At 43.8% G+C, this 14,442-nt stretch overlaps 1 protein-coding gene across 1 annotated transcript in view; it reads right to left on the bottom strand.

Annotated features, from left to right (window-relative positions):
* The window catches only part of DPY19L1 (dpy-19 like C-mannosyltransferase 1), a 45,860-nt gene extending 43,839 nt beyond the window's left edge, over positions 1–2,021 (bottom strand). Inside the window, exons 1-2 of the mRNA XM_039549115.1 lie at positions 1,727–2,021; positions 751–819 (exon numbers count right to left, since the gene is read on the bottom strand). Coding sequence (XP_039405049.1) covers positions 751–819; positions 1,727–2,021 — 364 coding nt within the window. The remainder of the gene's footprint in view (positions 1–750; positions 820–1,726) is intronic.
* Positions 2,022–14,442: the final 12,421 nt, after the last annotated feature.

The raw sequence follows: 14,442 nt of genomic DNA, 5'->3' as shown, positions 1-14,442 counted from the left end.
AAATGCTGAATAAATAGATGTAAGTAAAGCAATTCAGGAACACTTTATCCATTAATTAGCTTCCAAGCTAAGGGCTGTTTCCCTGCTACTATTTTGCAATGTAATTCATCAAATTGAAGAAACCCCCTTCGGCAGCCAGGACTGCTGGTGGTCTGATTAATGGTACCAGCATCTTTGGAATACCCTGACACTCCTTACTAGAATACCTTTCAGGGTCTATCTAATTGTGCATCTGATAAATATGCTATTACTTAGCACTTGTTAACTCTAGGAATGCATCTCTTTACAAACACTTTAGGTGGTTTTTTCAAGATTTTGGCCATAAGCCATTTCATTATTTCCTCAAAAATATTCCCAAAGATAATAACATCTGAATTTACATCCCTCTACAACTGTATGTACGTCCACCCATACTTCTTCCCAAACAAGCTGTTGTGATTATATTACTTAGTAAGAGCCGCTGCCTTTTTCTTTTTTTTTTCCTAGAAATTAATGACTGGATAGGAGAAATCCATAAATATGTGGAAATTTTTTTCCTATAAATGTTGTGATACCACATCAACTGCTACAGTAACAGCTTTACAAAAGTTACCAGGTAGGAAGTTATTTCCTTTCCCTTTTCAACATCGGCTATGTTTTTTCCTTTTTCCAAGTTATATTTCCAAATATATTTAGATACAATTTACAGTTCCAGAGAAAGAAAGGTAAAAAGATCAGTATTTCCCCCTGTGATGTGTTCCTTCCACTTACCCAGAAGGACCGTGAGCCATATCTTGCTATCAGCTTTTGTGATGAAGGCCCTTCTGTCGACAACAAATACTGCCAAAAGAACACAAGCACCTTAAGCATCAATTAAGCACAGCCTCTATAAAAGGAAATCTGAACTCTGCAACATTAGTTTTATGTAAAAAAAGTAGACTAGACCTCAAAAATGCTGAAACTTCATACAGCAAGTTCGTAACTACACATAAAAGCTTTAAACATCACAGAGAGACTACTGAGGTGACTATATAAATCATCAGGTTTTTAATTTCTGAAATAACTTTTACGGAATAACTTGACAAAAGAGAATTTCTACATAGCTATGTTACTGGCAAATTTGCTAAGGCAGAAAGTCAGACTTTGAAAGAATACACAACCCTGCATACTTTCCAGCAGAAATAAGCTGGTCATGCCAGCACTGCAAGCTGCGATAGTCAACATCACCAGAGAGGCTGTTTTAACAAGAGTTAGTTACGCAAACAGCACGTTTCCCCACTTCTCCCCCAAAGGATGCTGAAGTGATAAAAAGCCCTTTCCCTCTTCCTCGCCCCCGTCTCGCCGATCACCGTGTGGGTTTTGTCAGCTTTTCTCTCTCTTCACCCTCCCCGCGCTGTGACAGGCTGGAGCACGGGCCCGGGCAGAGCGGGAGCGCGACCCCGCCGCCGCTGCCCCGGGCAGTGCCAGACACCGCCCGCCCGCCTCCCTTCCTGCTTCCCTCCCGCGGGAGGGACCTTCCCGCCCGCCGGACCCCGATCGCTGCTTCCCGGGGAAAGATGTCCCGGCGCTCCCTCCCCCGGCAACAGCCATCCCGTGCCACGGGGCAAGGGTACCGCCACTTGCCGGAAAGAGGGACGGGAAGCGACGCTCAGCTCCACCGCACTTCCCCCGGGCGGAAGGGCTGGCTCCCATCCCAGCGGGGGCAGAGGGAGCGAGGAGGGGGCAGGGTTTGGGGTAGGAACCTCACCTCGGAGCCGGTCCCCGCAGACGCGCAGGAGACTCAGGGGGCCGCGGCCCAGCACGTCCCGCTCCCCGTCCGTAGCGGGCCCCTCCCGGTAGGGTCCCCGGGGGTCGCCCCTGGCTCCCCGCCGGCCGCCGCCTCCCTTCCGCATGGCGCGGGCCCCGCCGGAGCCCTGCCTGCCGGGCGAGTGCGGCCGGCGGCCGCGGCTGGGGCTGGCGCCCGGTGACTGCTGCTGGTGCTGCTGCTGCCCGGGCTTGAGCGGCGGCGACTCTTTGTTCCTGCCTCGGCTCGGGACGACCATCTCCGCATAGTCCCCGCCGGGGCCGGGGCGCCGCGCCGGAGGGGAGGGCAGCCGAGCCGACGGGGGCGGTGCTCAGGGAGGAGCTTCCTCCACCCCCTGGCAGGGCCCGGAGGCCACGGGGCGGAGCCGCAGCCGGCGGGCTCGTCGTAACGGGGCGAGGGGGCGGCCGGTCCCCGCTCCGCCGCCGCCGCCCGCTCCGCCCGGCTGGACACGTGGGGCGGGGGCGGGGGCGGTGCTGCCGGCGGGGCGGGGAGCGGCTCCCGCGCCCCCCGCTCCGCCCCTCCGCTCACGGACGCGCCGCCCCGGAGCCTGGCGGGGAGGGGAGGGCGGGGGAAAGGAGGAGGAGGAGGAGGAGGCGAAGGAGGAGGCAGGAGCGGGGTTCTTCCCGCTCACTCGTTCCCTGTCCTTTTCGAGGGACGGGCGCGGTTTTCCCGCTGCTGCCCGTGTGGGCGGGCCTGCCGTGGCCCCCGCGGTGCTGCAGCCTTGTCCTCCGTCACCTCTTGGTGTTTCTCTCTGTTGGCTTTCCCGTTCCCGGGCCGTTCAGCTTTGTAACAGCGTCAGCTTAAAGGGAGTCTACCCCAGAAGTACCCGCCCAAATTCCCAAAATTTTCACTCCCAGAAGGTAACTTGTCTGTGTTGTTGCTTTGTCCTAAGGGGTTCCACACCACAGAAAACACCCCTCTTCCTCCTCCTACTCCTTGTTCTGGACTTTTACTGTGGGTTTGCCTTTGCAATGCGGCGTCTGCTCGTGAGCACCATGCAGATCCAGCCAAACCCTTGCTTTGGGTTCAGAGGTTAAAAGGCCCTATGGCACAGAAACTCTGTGTAACGCGGACACTTGAGACATGAGATGTTTCATTACTTTCCCAGAGCAGTCACCTTCAGGAGCTGCCAGTAGCAATCCCTGTAGCTCCTACTCTAATTACTCTTCTTTGAAGAGCGGTGAATATACAGCACAACTGTGGAACAAGACCCAGCTCCAGCAAAGCCGCCGTTTCTCCTATTTGTGCTCTCTTGCTCAGCACAGAACAGTGCTCAGGCAGCAGCTCATCCAATAGGGACACATTAATTTAATTACCACTTTTTGATTATGTTGATTAAATACAGTAACTGCAACCTCTCCAAACAGATCCATTTCACTCTTTCCTCCCTGACCTCTTCTTATTTTTATCTTTATTGACTGTACCTACTCCTTGCCTTCCAAGTGCTCCTCATTGCTGTCTTCAGGCTTTTATTTATCCCTCTGCACTCTTCATTTTATGTTCCTGCTCGCAAGTTTTCTGTTTGAGTTTTCCAGTCAACTCTGTTTATTTTGCCTAGCCTTTCCACTTTTTTCCTCTGACATAACATACGTGGGTTTCTTCTAAAATGTTTACAACCTCTTTATGTCCATCTCCTTTTCCTAATTATGAATCCTATCCTGTGAAACACAAGATTTGAGTCTAATGTGGCAAATACCATACTAGTATTTTTTAAAAACTGTTTGATAGATACATAGCTGGCACATTGTTAGCACAGGAAGGTAATTTTGGTTCAGATTCAGCTACTGAGATAATTAAAGTGTAAGAAGGATTGCTTTTGCTGTCTTTGTGGTAGTAGTAAGGCTATTTACACCAAAATAAGGATGTGAAGATACAAACTGGTACTAAACAAACAAGCCTGTGGGACTGACAGAAGGCCTGTGTGTCCACAAGTTCTCTTGGCCCCACGTTTCTTTGCTTGCTGAGGGAAAATCACCCTTCTACCACTACCTATTTTGGGGAGATAACTGCAAAGGACATGTATTACACTGATCTCAAAAAAGCAAGCAAGGAAGAAATACTATTTTTCATATAAGACAGCCAGTCTCCTGAGTACCCAGGCTCTTCTTCTGACATGAATTATGTGTGGCAGTTTCATATTGCAAGAAACATTTATCTGTGCTTACTATACACAAAATATAAATGAAGGCATAAAAGGAACACCTATAAAGTGTTTGAAGACTACCTACTACTTTCCCCACCTGCTTTTCAGGAGAAAAAGTCCCACAATCTGCTCTTTTTCATATTTGATTTTAATTGAGTAGCCTTGTTATAAATTCAAAGGTAACCAAAGGAGTCTATTGTTGCTGTCTGAGTGATTGAAGGGTACAGGCTCCAGATAGAGTTTTGTGTGTAACCAGCATGGAAAAAGAGCAATATGATACGTTCTGCTGATTTTTTACTCCTGGAACCTATATTTCAATTTTTGCCAAAATCAATAGAGTCATGGAACACTTAGAAACTTGAAGGGTTGATATTATTAAGGTTCATAAAATTGCTGGGGGATGGCTCAGCCATTGAGATTAACTGGGCCTACTCCAGCCTGCAGCAGATCAATTACCTTCAGGCTGTTTTCTTTTAATAAAACTCTTCAGGCAATTTATTTCAACAGGTACCACCCACAGAACCTTGTTACAAAGGCACGTACTACTAAACAATTCTAAAGGTTTTAAGAGTTACGGTAAGTGTGCAAAAAACAGAGCATCACATTCTTAAATGTAAAGGTGCCCATATTCAGCAACTGTGAATTGCTACAGAAAACCTCTAACACTACTTCAGAAGAGCTGCATTTTTATTGTCTAAAAATAAAATGACATTTGTTTCAATCTATAAGATACAAGTAGTAAGAAATAAAGCTTGGGCTTATATCATCACAGGAATTGCATATTTTTTTGAGAAGTGCTATGTTTAATATCCAACATCACGTTTCAGACAGTGTAGCTCATTACTAATCCTGCACATCACAGTGAAAGGAGTGACTCCAATAAATCAGCACATATCTTTCTGTTTATAGCAAAAAAGGAGGGGAAGGAAAGAAATATACCTCTGAAAATAAATTTGATTTTTCTCAACTCTCAAGGGTGCTGAAGGATATTTACAAGTCCACAGGAGAGACATCATCTAATCAGATTGTCTTAACTTCTTTTGTCCAAGGAAAGCAAAATCCATAAGATGTTGCTCCACGGTTTTCTGCTGTCCCAGGACAAGGCACATTCTGGAACACATTTCTGTTTCTGCTCCGTCTTCTCTATCTCTTTGCTCACACATTTTCTGTGATCACTGGACTGTCTCTTCATGTTTCCAAATCACTCTGACAGATATCAGCAATCTCAGCTGGATAGTGGTTGTGACACACTGTGGATGGAAATAATTCACAGTCCTCAGGAATGAGCCCCTGCAAGTGAAGCACATTGGCCTTGGCAGTTCCTATATATTCTCTAACAGGACACTGGACGGGCACACCTCATGGCTGAACAGTCCAGAGCTTGCTTTCCTCCCCCTCCACTCATTCTCATCTTCTGTATTGTTTCTTGACACCAGTTCTCTCTTTTTCTCTTGCCTCAAGTGAGACCCTCACTTTCTAGTTTATTACCAATACCAACCCCTTCTCTCTTCAGTCACCTTCAAGGTGATCTGAATAAGGGTGCCTGCAGAGATTCCTTTTTTCAGTCTGTAATGATGTTTCTTTTACTGCTCTGCTTTGTTCCAGTGGCACTGCCTCCGAGCACATTCTGCAGATTTTGTGACAAGGCTGCCATTTCCACCTACCACAGGGCTTTGCTTCTGTGAAGTTTGTGTTGATCCCCCACACTTTCACACGTTCAGCAGCAGACTTAATAATAGCAGGGCTGCATTGTAGCAAGTTAGGGAACTTCAGGCTCCCTTTCCTTGGCTCATTTAATCCAAGGTTAGCATGCAATGAAGGCATGTTCTAGAAAGTATGTCTCTTCAGAAAACAATTGTGTGACTGCTGCATGGTTAGATGTACTCAACCTAGCATTAAATGAGCCATTTTGAGTGCTGACAGCAAGAGAGCTGCAGCAATGTGGAGCTCAGAGCCTCAGGTAACTAACTGGGATGTTAGAGCATTTTGAGCTCCATGCCATATGGCCATATCTGACTTAACTCATTATTTATACCACTTGTGCTTCAGTCACAGAGCAGACAAATTCTTACTTACAGAAAGATCTTTATGAAAACAGAAAGAGTTGGGACCCATTCTTGTGAAGACCAGGCTGAATATTAAGTGCAGAAGGCAAAGGAGTCTTGTAAGGCAGAAGTAAAGATGCAGGATTGCCCTTGGAGTTCGTACACAGAGGAATTTTCCAGGGAAAAACAAAAATAGCAGAATGCAGTGGCAAGCTATTATAGTGTGTACCTTGTCCTATTTAAAAGCTTTGTGGGACCAGTGCGCTTTCTGCAGGATACAAATATTCCCCCTTGAGCTAACCCTTTAAACATACATTACCTGTATTCTGAAGAGGGGAAAGTATGCTACTGGTAGGTTAATAATCTGATCTCTACTTGCACGTCTGCTTATATGTATCTTCTCTCACTTTTAAAGTTGCAGCTTCACTTTAACTTTTATATATATGAAAAACTCTGTAGAACTGGATTATCTGTATCTGTATGGCTAACTGCTCATACAAGCAAAAACTTCTTTCTACTAGAAACAAATAAGAACAATTTACCTAGCTTGCCTACCCTGGCAACAACAACAAAAGAAACAAAAAAATCACATATTTTGAATGAGAGGTCCTGAAAGCCCTTCTATCTTTGACACAGAAATTACTTCCTTTGTTTTTATAATGTTGATTATAAGTCTCAGGCTTCCTGCTGCCAGAATAACACTGAAGAACATTAGTGACTCAGAAAACCTAATTAGTCTCCACCAGAATTTTTCTTACTTCTTTGCTTTCTGTTTCCAGTACCATATATTCATGCTACTTTAAGTGCTTCCCTGCAGCCCTGAAAACAAAAAATAGTTAAAAAAAAAAAAAAGGAACGCTAAATACTATGACTTCAGGAAAGAAATTTAGGCTACACTGGGAACATTTTAGGTAGTTTTAACATATTTACAGTTATCCTTCTTTCCTTGCTGCAGACAGAATGATGAAAGCAGCGCAGCATTCATTATTCATTTGCCCTATTGAGCAGCTGACTGGGGAGATTTGGCAATGCCCCTTCCTAGGCATGGAGTGTGATCATCTCCTCCCAACTGAGGCCTGGAATGTTTCTGTAATTCTTCACTGTTCTGAGGACTTTTAACTCCTCTGCGTGATATAATCTCCTTACAGATTTCAATATGAGGATCTCTTGCTGTACACGCCACATACTCATTGCGTGGCATTTGGCCACTGTGAGTAGTCATGCTAATTTGGCATAGATGCCATGATTCACAGCCACAGCAACTGCATCTCATTATGCTTCTATTTGGAGGAGCAAATTACAGAGTAAGTTTTCCGAGGACCACAGAACTCAATATTTACAAGCAGAAGTGATGGATCCAGCTTCCCCTAACCTGATTTACTAGCCATGGTGGTTTTACTTAATTTTTTATGGAGTCAGTGGTTATCTGGTGTGTCTCTAAGTAGCAGCTGCCAAAAGATGCGTCAGAGAACACGGAGGAAACAGCTTGAAGCGACGAGCAGAAGCTTAAGTGATAACAACAGAACAGGACCATATGAACATGGGCTGAGCTACTACTATATTTCATGGCAGATGCTCCTCTATGTGAGATTGAGAATATAGACACCACTTACAGTGGAAATACGGGAAGGCCAGCAATGGACCGAGAACAGAAGCAGGAGAAAAGCAATGATCTGGAAGTGCTCACAGAATAGCTTTTCAGTGAACAACTGGCAGAGCAGCCAGAGGTGAGAAACGGTAGGGCTCCTGAAATATTGAAGTGAGTATATATATTCAATATGAGGCCATATTGAAGTCAGTATATCTAGATTGGTGGAGATTTACTGGCAAATCTGTTTTGGCAAGAGAAGCTTGTGGACCACTGTGAAATACAAACAGCTGTATCAGAAACAGCAGCAGGGTCTAAGCTTGCCTGTTCAGATGTTAGCAAGTTTATTTCTGTTTCACACTTTGCTTAACCTGATTTTCATTTCGGTGGGGATTCCGGAATGTGCTTTGCTGCCCTGGTTACTGAAGGTAGAGAAGAGGCACATTAAGACAGTGATAGAAAGTACCTCTGGCAAACTAAGCAACATGGCAGACAAGACTGAAGGCAGGATAATCCTACACATCAAACACCCTTTAAATGACAAACAAAATCGTGGCTTGGGAATGCTGTTTGCTTCCTGTATATGACTGAGAAAGGGTGAATCCTTTATGACAAACTGAAGTGACTAAGAGCCACTTTGAGGGCTGCAGGGCATCCTTTCCTGGTAAATCTGGTCTTTTTTGCTAGATACCTGATAAAGAGGAGGAAAAAAAGATACTGAGGCTACAAACCCTTTAATTTATACCATAAAAAACTAAAAATGTGATACAATTTTTACACAGAAAAGTTTTGAAAATGGTACATGGAGTCCCTGTTGGTGACTAAAAACAGCAGTTGCATCTTCTCATCTCCTTCCTCACCTTTTCAACTTTTTGACAGTCTGTCTCAGAACATGATCCTAAATACTTCATTATACATTCTTAAACTTCATTAAGAATAGCACCCGACTCAGGCTTTAAAGACTGTGTTCACAAAACATTAAGATGTGCCACAGTATCAAGCAACTTGGTGGAATTCATCCCTTTTTTTCAATTTGTTCATGTGGAAATTTGTAGTGATCATGCCTTTCCACTTTCTATAAGTCCGACCCCTCCTTGCTTTTTGACATTACTTCTCTAATTTCTTGAGCTACTGCGAAACAAACAGAGCTCTTTTTCGGTTGGAACAGGGCATTTGTGTCTGATCAGCTGTGCTTGCAAAAAGGCACAACTCTAGCCCAATTTGAAGCTTATTTTTGAGGTCACAGTGCCCTCTACTGTCCGAGGCATCCTCTTTGCTGCTGCATCATGATCATGAAAAACCACAGCATGTGAAATAACACATTCATTTGTGTTTCAATATACTCTTCCGTCTAGACTTGTAGGCCAAGTCTTCGGTTGTTTGATTGATTGAAAAGAAAACAGATTGGTCAGGCCATTGTCATTTCTTGCTGACTCTAATGCTGCTTTGTCAGAGTTGCTAATAATTTAAATTAAGCCACTGAGCTTCAATCACACCTGATTTGTAAATGTTGAGTAAGTCTACATAAGGAAGCACTTTGACATGCATGCAAAGTAAGAAAAATCAGGCCTGTGTTTCAGGTACAAATTGTAAATACCTCTGCCACAGATTTGTATTGCTCCAGGTGATCATTCCAGCTCTGCAGATACAAATTACCTGTTCCATACAGAGGTGTTCTTTACAAACTCCTCTTCTGTTTGTGTTTGCCCTCACTCTCTATCTCTGTGAGTGGTGTGTGGCACTGTAGGTAGTTCCACTTCCTTGTGAGTGTCACCTGGAGCACCACAGACTGTCCCTTGAGAGAGCCTGGGACCATCCCTGCCCTCACACCAACCATTGCTCACAAGTAACCACAGACCCTTGGTGACTTTCCCTCTCTCACCCCAAAAGACCCATTCACCTTTACACAAGGCATGGGCTGCTCTAGCATTAGAAAATCCTACTTACTTTTGATGTTACCAAGACCAATGCAAATCGAAAGAAGTATCTATAGGCAACAAAAATCCTTAGCCTCACCCACTTCTCAAGAAGCATGCAGCTGGTAGCACTGAAGAGATTATGTGAGGGGAGGGGAAAAACTCCTTCTAAAATACATTGTTTGTTTCATATTCTCAATTTCTTTTTAGTTTGACAGAATAACTCATTATGCTCAGACAGCAGCAGCTGACTTACTGTTTCACAAGACAGGTGCAACCACTCCAGTTCCTCAATGTGCTACAACTTGTTTCCCAGTAGGGGATCTTGTAGCATGGTTCCCCGTGGCATGACACGTAGGAGTTCAGAGAATTTCCCTTCTGGAGAGGTTACATTGATGATATATATCAAGGTATATATTGATGATGGACTGAAGCCTGAATATAGGATAGCATTCATTTTCTCCTGCTAGCCCCGTAGCAAAATGAGGAGAATTCACTAAATAGTGCACTTTCAGGTGTGCACGTACAAGTGTATGTGTTTGCATGCATGTATCTATAAAAAGCATCTATAAAATACTGAAAAACAAACTGTGCTGCTGGGCACAGGAGGCACATTTCACATGACAGACCTGTCTTTAGCCATTTCTCCCATGCAGCTGTCACGTCATAAAGTCACAGAGAATTTAATGAGTAGAGCTGTGGTCCCACAGTGTGTTCCAGGGCTGCATTGCAAGGTAACTGTGGCCCACTGGTAATCCTGGGTTTTGCTGAAGAAATACTTGATGGAAAGGATGCTTTTAAAATTGCCACTTAATGAAAGGAGAAAAGGATGTCAAAGAGCAGAATGCAGAATGACTGACAGAAAAATGTGATAAAGTTTAAAGAGATACTTTCTCTTTAGAGAAATCTTCCCAATCTGTTGAGGTGGTACTTGGAAAAATTCTCTCTGCCTTTCAAAGAGAAAGAGCTTCAATGCCCACTAACAACTCACGAACTGCCTGTACCAGGTTTAAAGTAACTTCATGTTAGCACACCATATGCAGAATTCCATTTTGCAGGCAGCATGGAACCTCCACATTTCAGCTGTCATTACAGCCTTATTGCCAGCATTATTAGAAAAACTGCAGAAGAAAGAATACAAAATAGATGGTGTCAGTCTTACTTCGCAGTCATCTATTAACTTTAGTTAGTACTGGAGAGATCTCAGTTGAAGGAATGTGTCCAACAGTGAAAACTGCACTTCAGGAAAGATATAGAGCCACTGAAAGATAGGAAATTTTCCTAATCTCCTTTATCCTTTACTGTCATTCTTATTTTACATCAGCCATGGTAGTTGCAAAGCAGATTTCCCCCTCCACCAAGCACATATACACAGCAGAAAACACCCTTGAAATCTACATGAAGAAGATGTAAAATGTAGCCTGGAGAAGAGTAATCAGAGGGAATGAAATATCAGTTTTCAGTTAGGCAAAAGGTTGCTACAATAAGTGACAGAAGCACTGGATAAGGAGTGAAGGGCTAAAATTTCAGTCTGGGTCAGGTTAGATATTAGGGCTAATTTCTAAAGAAAGTATAGTTAAGCATCAGAATATTTAAAGAACCTGTGGAGTCTCCATTGTTGGGGCGTCTTAAAAACAAATAAGATAAACATCTTCCAGAGGTGGTTTAATTATAAACTGATCTTGGCTTGAATCAAGGAGATGATCTCTGAAGACCCCTTCCTGCCCTACCTATTATTATTATATATCGGCTAATCCCTCAGTGAGTATTTGTGAAAAAAATTCATCCCAGGTATCCCCTGACCCAGCTTTGAGCTGGAGACCACCCAGCTCCTAATATACTGAGGAAAATGCTACTTTCACCCTGAGATGCCATGTTGTTTATCATAAAGGCTCTAAGTGACCTGGAGATTAACAGTCTTCTACAATGAAATACATTGGGAACACCTTCAAATTTTGCCAATACCTGAAAAAGAAGAAGAAAAACAAACAAGAAAAGAGAACTTTGGAAGCAGAAGAGCAGGGACAAACATGTAATATTTGCTTGGGCCTTTCTTTGGAGGTGGGAGAGCAGAAGAAAAGAAGCAGAAAGAGGTAACGCTGAGTTTACAGTGCAAAACTAGCTTGGGTCTTATAGAGGCACACAGGTTTCAGTAATGGGGCTGCCACAGATCTACTTTGTAAGTACAGTGGATGGTCTAAAATGAGGTGATAACAAGGAAGAGACCTGTGACAATAATTGATTAGTAACATTGAGAATAGGGGATGTATATGTAGAATGAGAATGAAGAGGAGCAGGCAATAAATGAGGAAGAAAATGAAAAGTCAGAGGACAAAGAAGGAAAGAGGAAAAAAAAGTCGTATTAGAAAATAACCTTAAATGTGCAAGAGCAAGAGAGGCCTAACTAACTCCAACAAAGATTCTGTGGTTTTCAGTGTTTCATAGGTTTTTAAGGGAGTGCTATGGGTGGGGAAAAAAAAAAATCTAAGTGCTGGAGTGAATCTTGGCCCTGGAACCTGCATCCCCTGACCTGTTGGTTATAGTAGGTCAGAGACCCCAAAACCTCACACTCCTAAGGACATGTAAAAGCCAGTCAGCCATGGTTAAATTTCTCATGTAATTCAAGAGATTGAGAAGGCGTCCTTGTATGTACCTTTTCTACCCCTGGATAAAATAAATGTTGCTTTCTCATGGAATCATATCCACTCTATTGCCCACATTCAAGAGTGGGTCTGTTTGTCTCTTGTCTGATGGATTTTTGCTGCCATCTTCTTTTGAACTGACTCAAGGTTTCTTCCTCCTCAGGAAGAAACAAGTAAGTCCCAAAGGTCTTGTGAAGGACCTGTTTCTGGTCCTCCCTCCTCAATGTCACTTCTACCTGAATTAGAATCATAGAATGATAGAAAATACTGAGTTGGAATGGCCCCATCAGGATCATCAAGTCCAACTCCTGGCCCTGCTCAGGACACCCTAAGAATCACACTGTGTGCCTGAGAGTATTGTCCACACACTTCTTGAAATCAGACAAGGCTTGGTGCTGTGATCCCTCCCCTGGGGAGCCTGTTCCAGTGCCCAGCCAACCTCTGGGTGAGACTTTTTCCTGATATCCAGCCTAAACCTTCCATCTCAGCTTCGTGATGTTTCCTCAAGTCCTGTCGCTGGTCATGAAAGTGAGGAGATCAGTGCCTGCCCCTCCTCTTCCCCTCACAAGGAGGCTGCAGATTGCAACGAGATCTCCTCCTCTCCAGACTGAACAGACCAAGTGACCTCAGCCACTCCCATACGGCTTCCCCTCCAGACCCTTCGCCATCCTCATGGCCCTCCTTTGGATGTTCTGTAACAGCTTAATGGTTTCTTTTATATTGTGGCACCCAAACTGCCCCCAGCACTCGAGGTGAGGCTGCCCCAGTGCAGAGCAGAGCGGGACAATCCCCTCCCTTCCCTGGCTGGCGATGCTGTGCCTGATGCACCCCAGGACACGCTTGGCCCTCCTGGCTGCCAGGGCACTGCTGACTCACATTCAACTTGCCATCAACCAGGAGCCCCAGGTCTCTTTTTGCAGCTCTGCTCTCCAGCATCTCATTCCCCAGTCTGTGCACACAACCAGGGTTGCCCTATTCCAGGTTCAGAATCTGGCACTCGCCCTTGTTAAACGTAATAGAAGAACGTAGAATAACAACTGCACCCCTTGTGCAAGAAGAAAAGGAAAGCTAAAAAAGGCAAAGAAGTTCTCACCCACCTTGCAAAAAGAAAGATTGCAGCTGCACCTTCAAAGTTTTCTTACATTTCTCCGGTAGTAAGCTCTACCTTAATAAACATGATCGAGTTTCTGTCCTATCTCTGCTCTGCTCCTCAGAGTTGCCTTGTTCTTGTCTTACAGTCCCTGTAATTTTAGCACTAATGGACTTGGAATATTTTTTTTCTAGGGTTTAGTCCTCCAGTTTCTTAAAAGCTCTCCAAATATGTCTTGGAAGAAGAAGGAGGAGTCTAAACTCAAGACCAGTCATAGGTCTTTACTCCTCAGAGATGTCAGAGCTATGGCAGACACATGCTTTGGAATTTAGCATTTCCATTAAAAGAGATTTATTCCTATTTCACTAGGGAGTTCAGCTGAGACAACCTGATCCTTTTGCAGAGACTGTATTCATCCTTTTCAGTGTGTGATTCCATTTCTTTCATTGCGTCCACTTGAATACAAAATCCAAAATCATGAAGATTAAAGAGGAAAGTAAGTCCTTAAGCTCATGATTTTTACTCAGTTTCCTACAGAAAAAGGTGTCTGCATATGCATATATGAGTTTTTCTAATTATACCAATTTTTTTACTATTTAGCCAGTTTCAACTTAATTCAACATTACACTTTAAAATTGTGGGGTGTGGCTTTCTAATTGGATGGCTTCTGCATTAATAACAATTTAGATCAACACAATCAGTGGGAGGAAAAGGGGACAAAATGCTGAGACCACAGCTCACTGTCAGCATGCTTTCTGAGACTCAAAGTGAAGGGCTGCAAACCTATGAAAATGATTGCCACAGGAGAAAATACATGTATCTTTATGCAAACATACAATCTACATAGTTTTGCCCTGAGTAAGGTGTTAGGTGTGGCACACTTACCCGGTTCAGCAGCAGCAAGTCCTGAACAACTATGCAATTACAAAACTCTGGTGTGGAAAGAAAGCTCTAAGTGGGTGCAGACATCTGCTTTAATCCTTGCAAGGGTTCCTGAGCTTTATAAATTGGCTTTTGTGTAAATGAAAATCAGGCTGTGTGTTTTCTGCCTTTTATGGTGTTGAGTGCATGTTCCAAAAGTATTTCAAGATTATTCCTTTGTTAAGATACAGAGCAATATTCTCGTTCTGTCTACCTGGAAGAAATTAGAAGTAGTGCATGTGGATACAAGCCAATTATTTTCTCTTGTTCAGGTTCATTTATTGCAGAAAACAGTAATATTTGCTGAAAATAAG

The sequence above is a fragment of the Corvus cornix genome, chromosome 2, assembly GCF_000738735.6.
Source record: "Corvus cornix cornix isolate S_Up_H32 chromosome 2, ASM73873v5, whole genome shotgun sequence".
NCBI classification, from domain to species: Eukaryota; Metazoa; Chordata; class Aves; order Passeriformes; family Corvidae; genus Corvus; species Corvus cornix.
The sequence above is the reverse complement of the archived record's forward strand: the minus strand, read 5'-3'. Positions and strand labels throughout refer to the sequence as shown.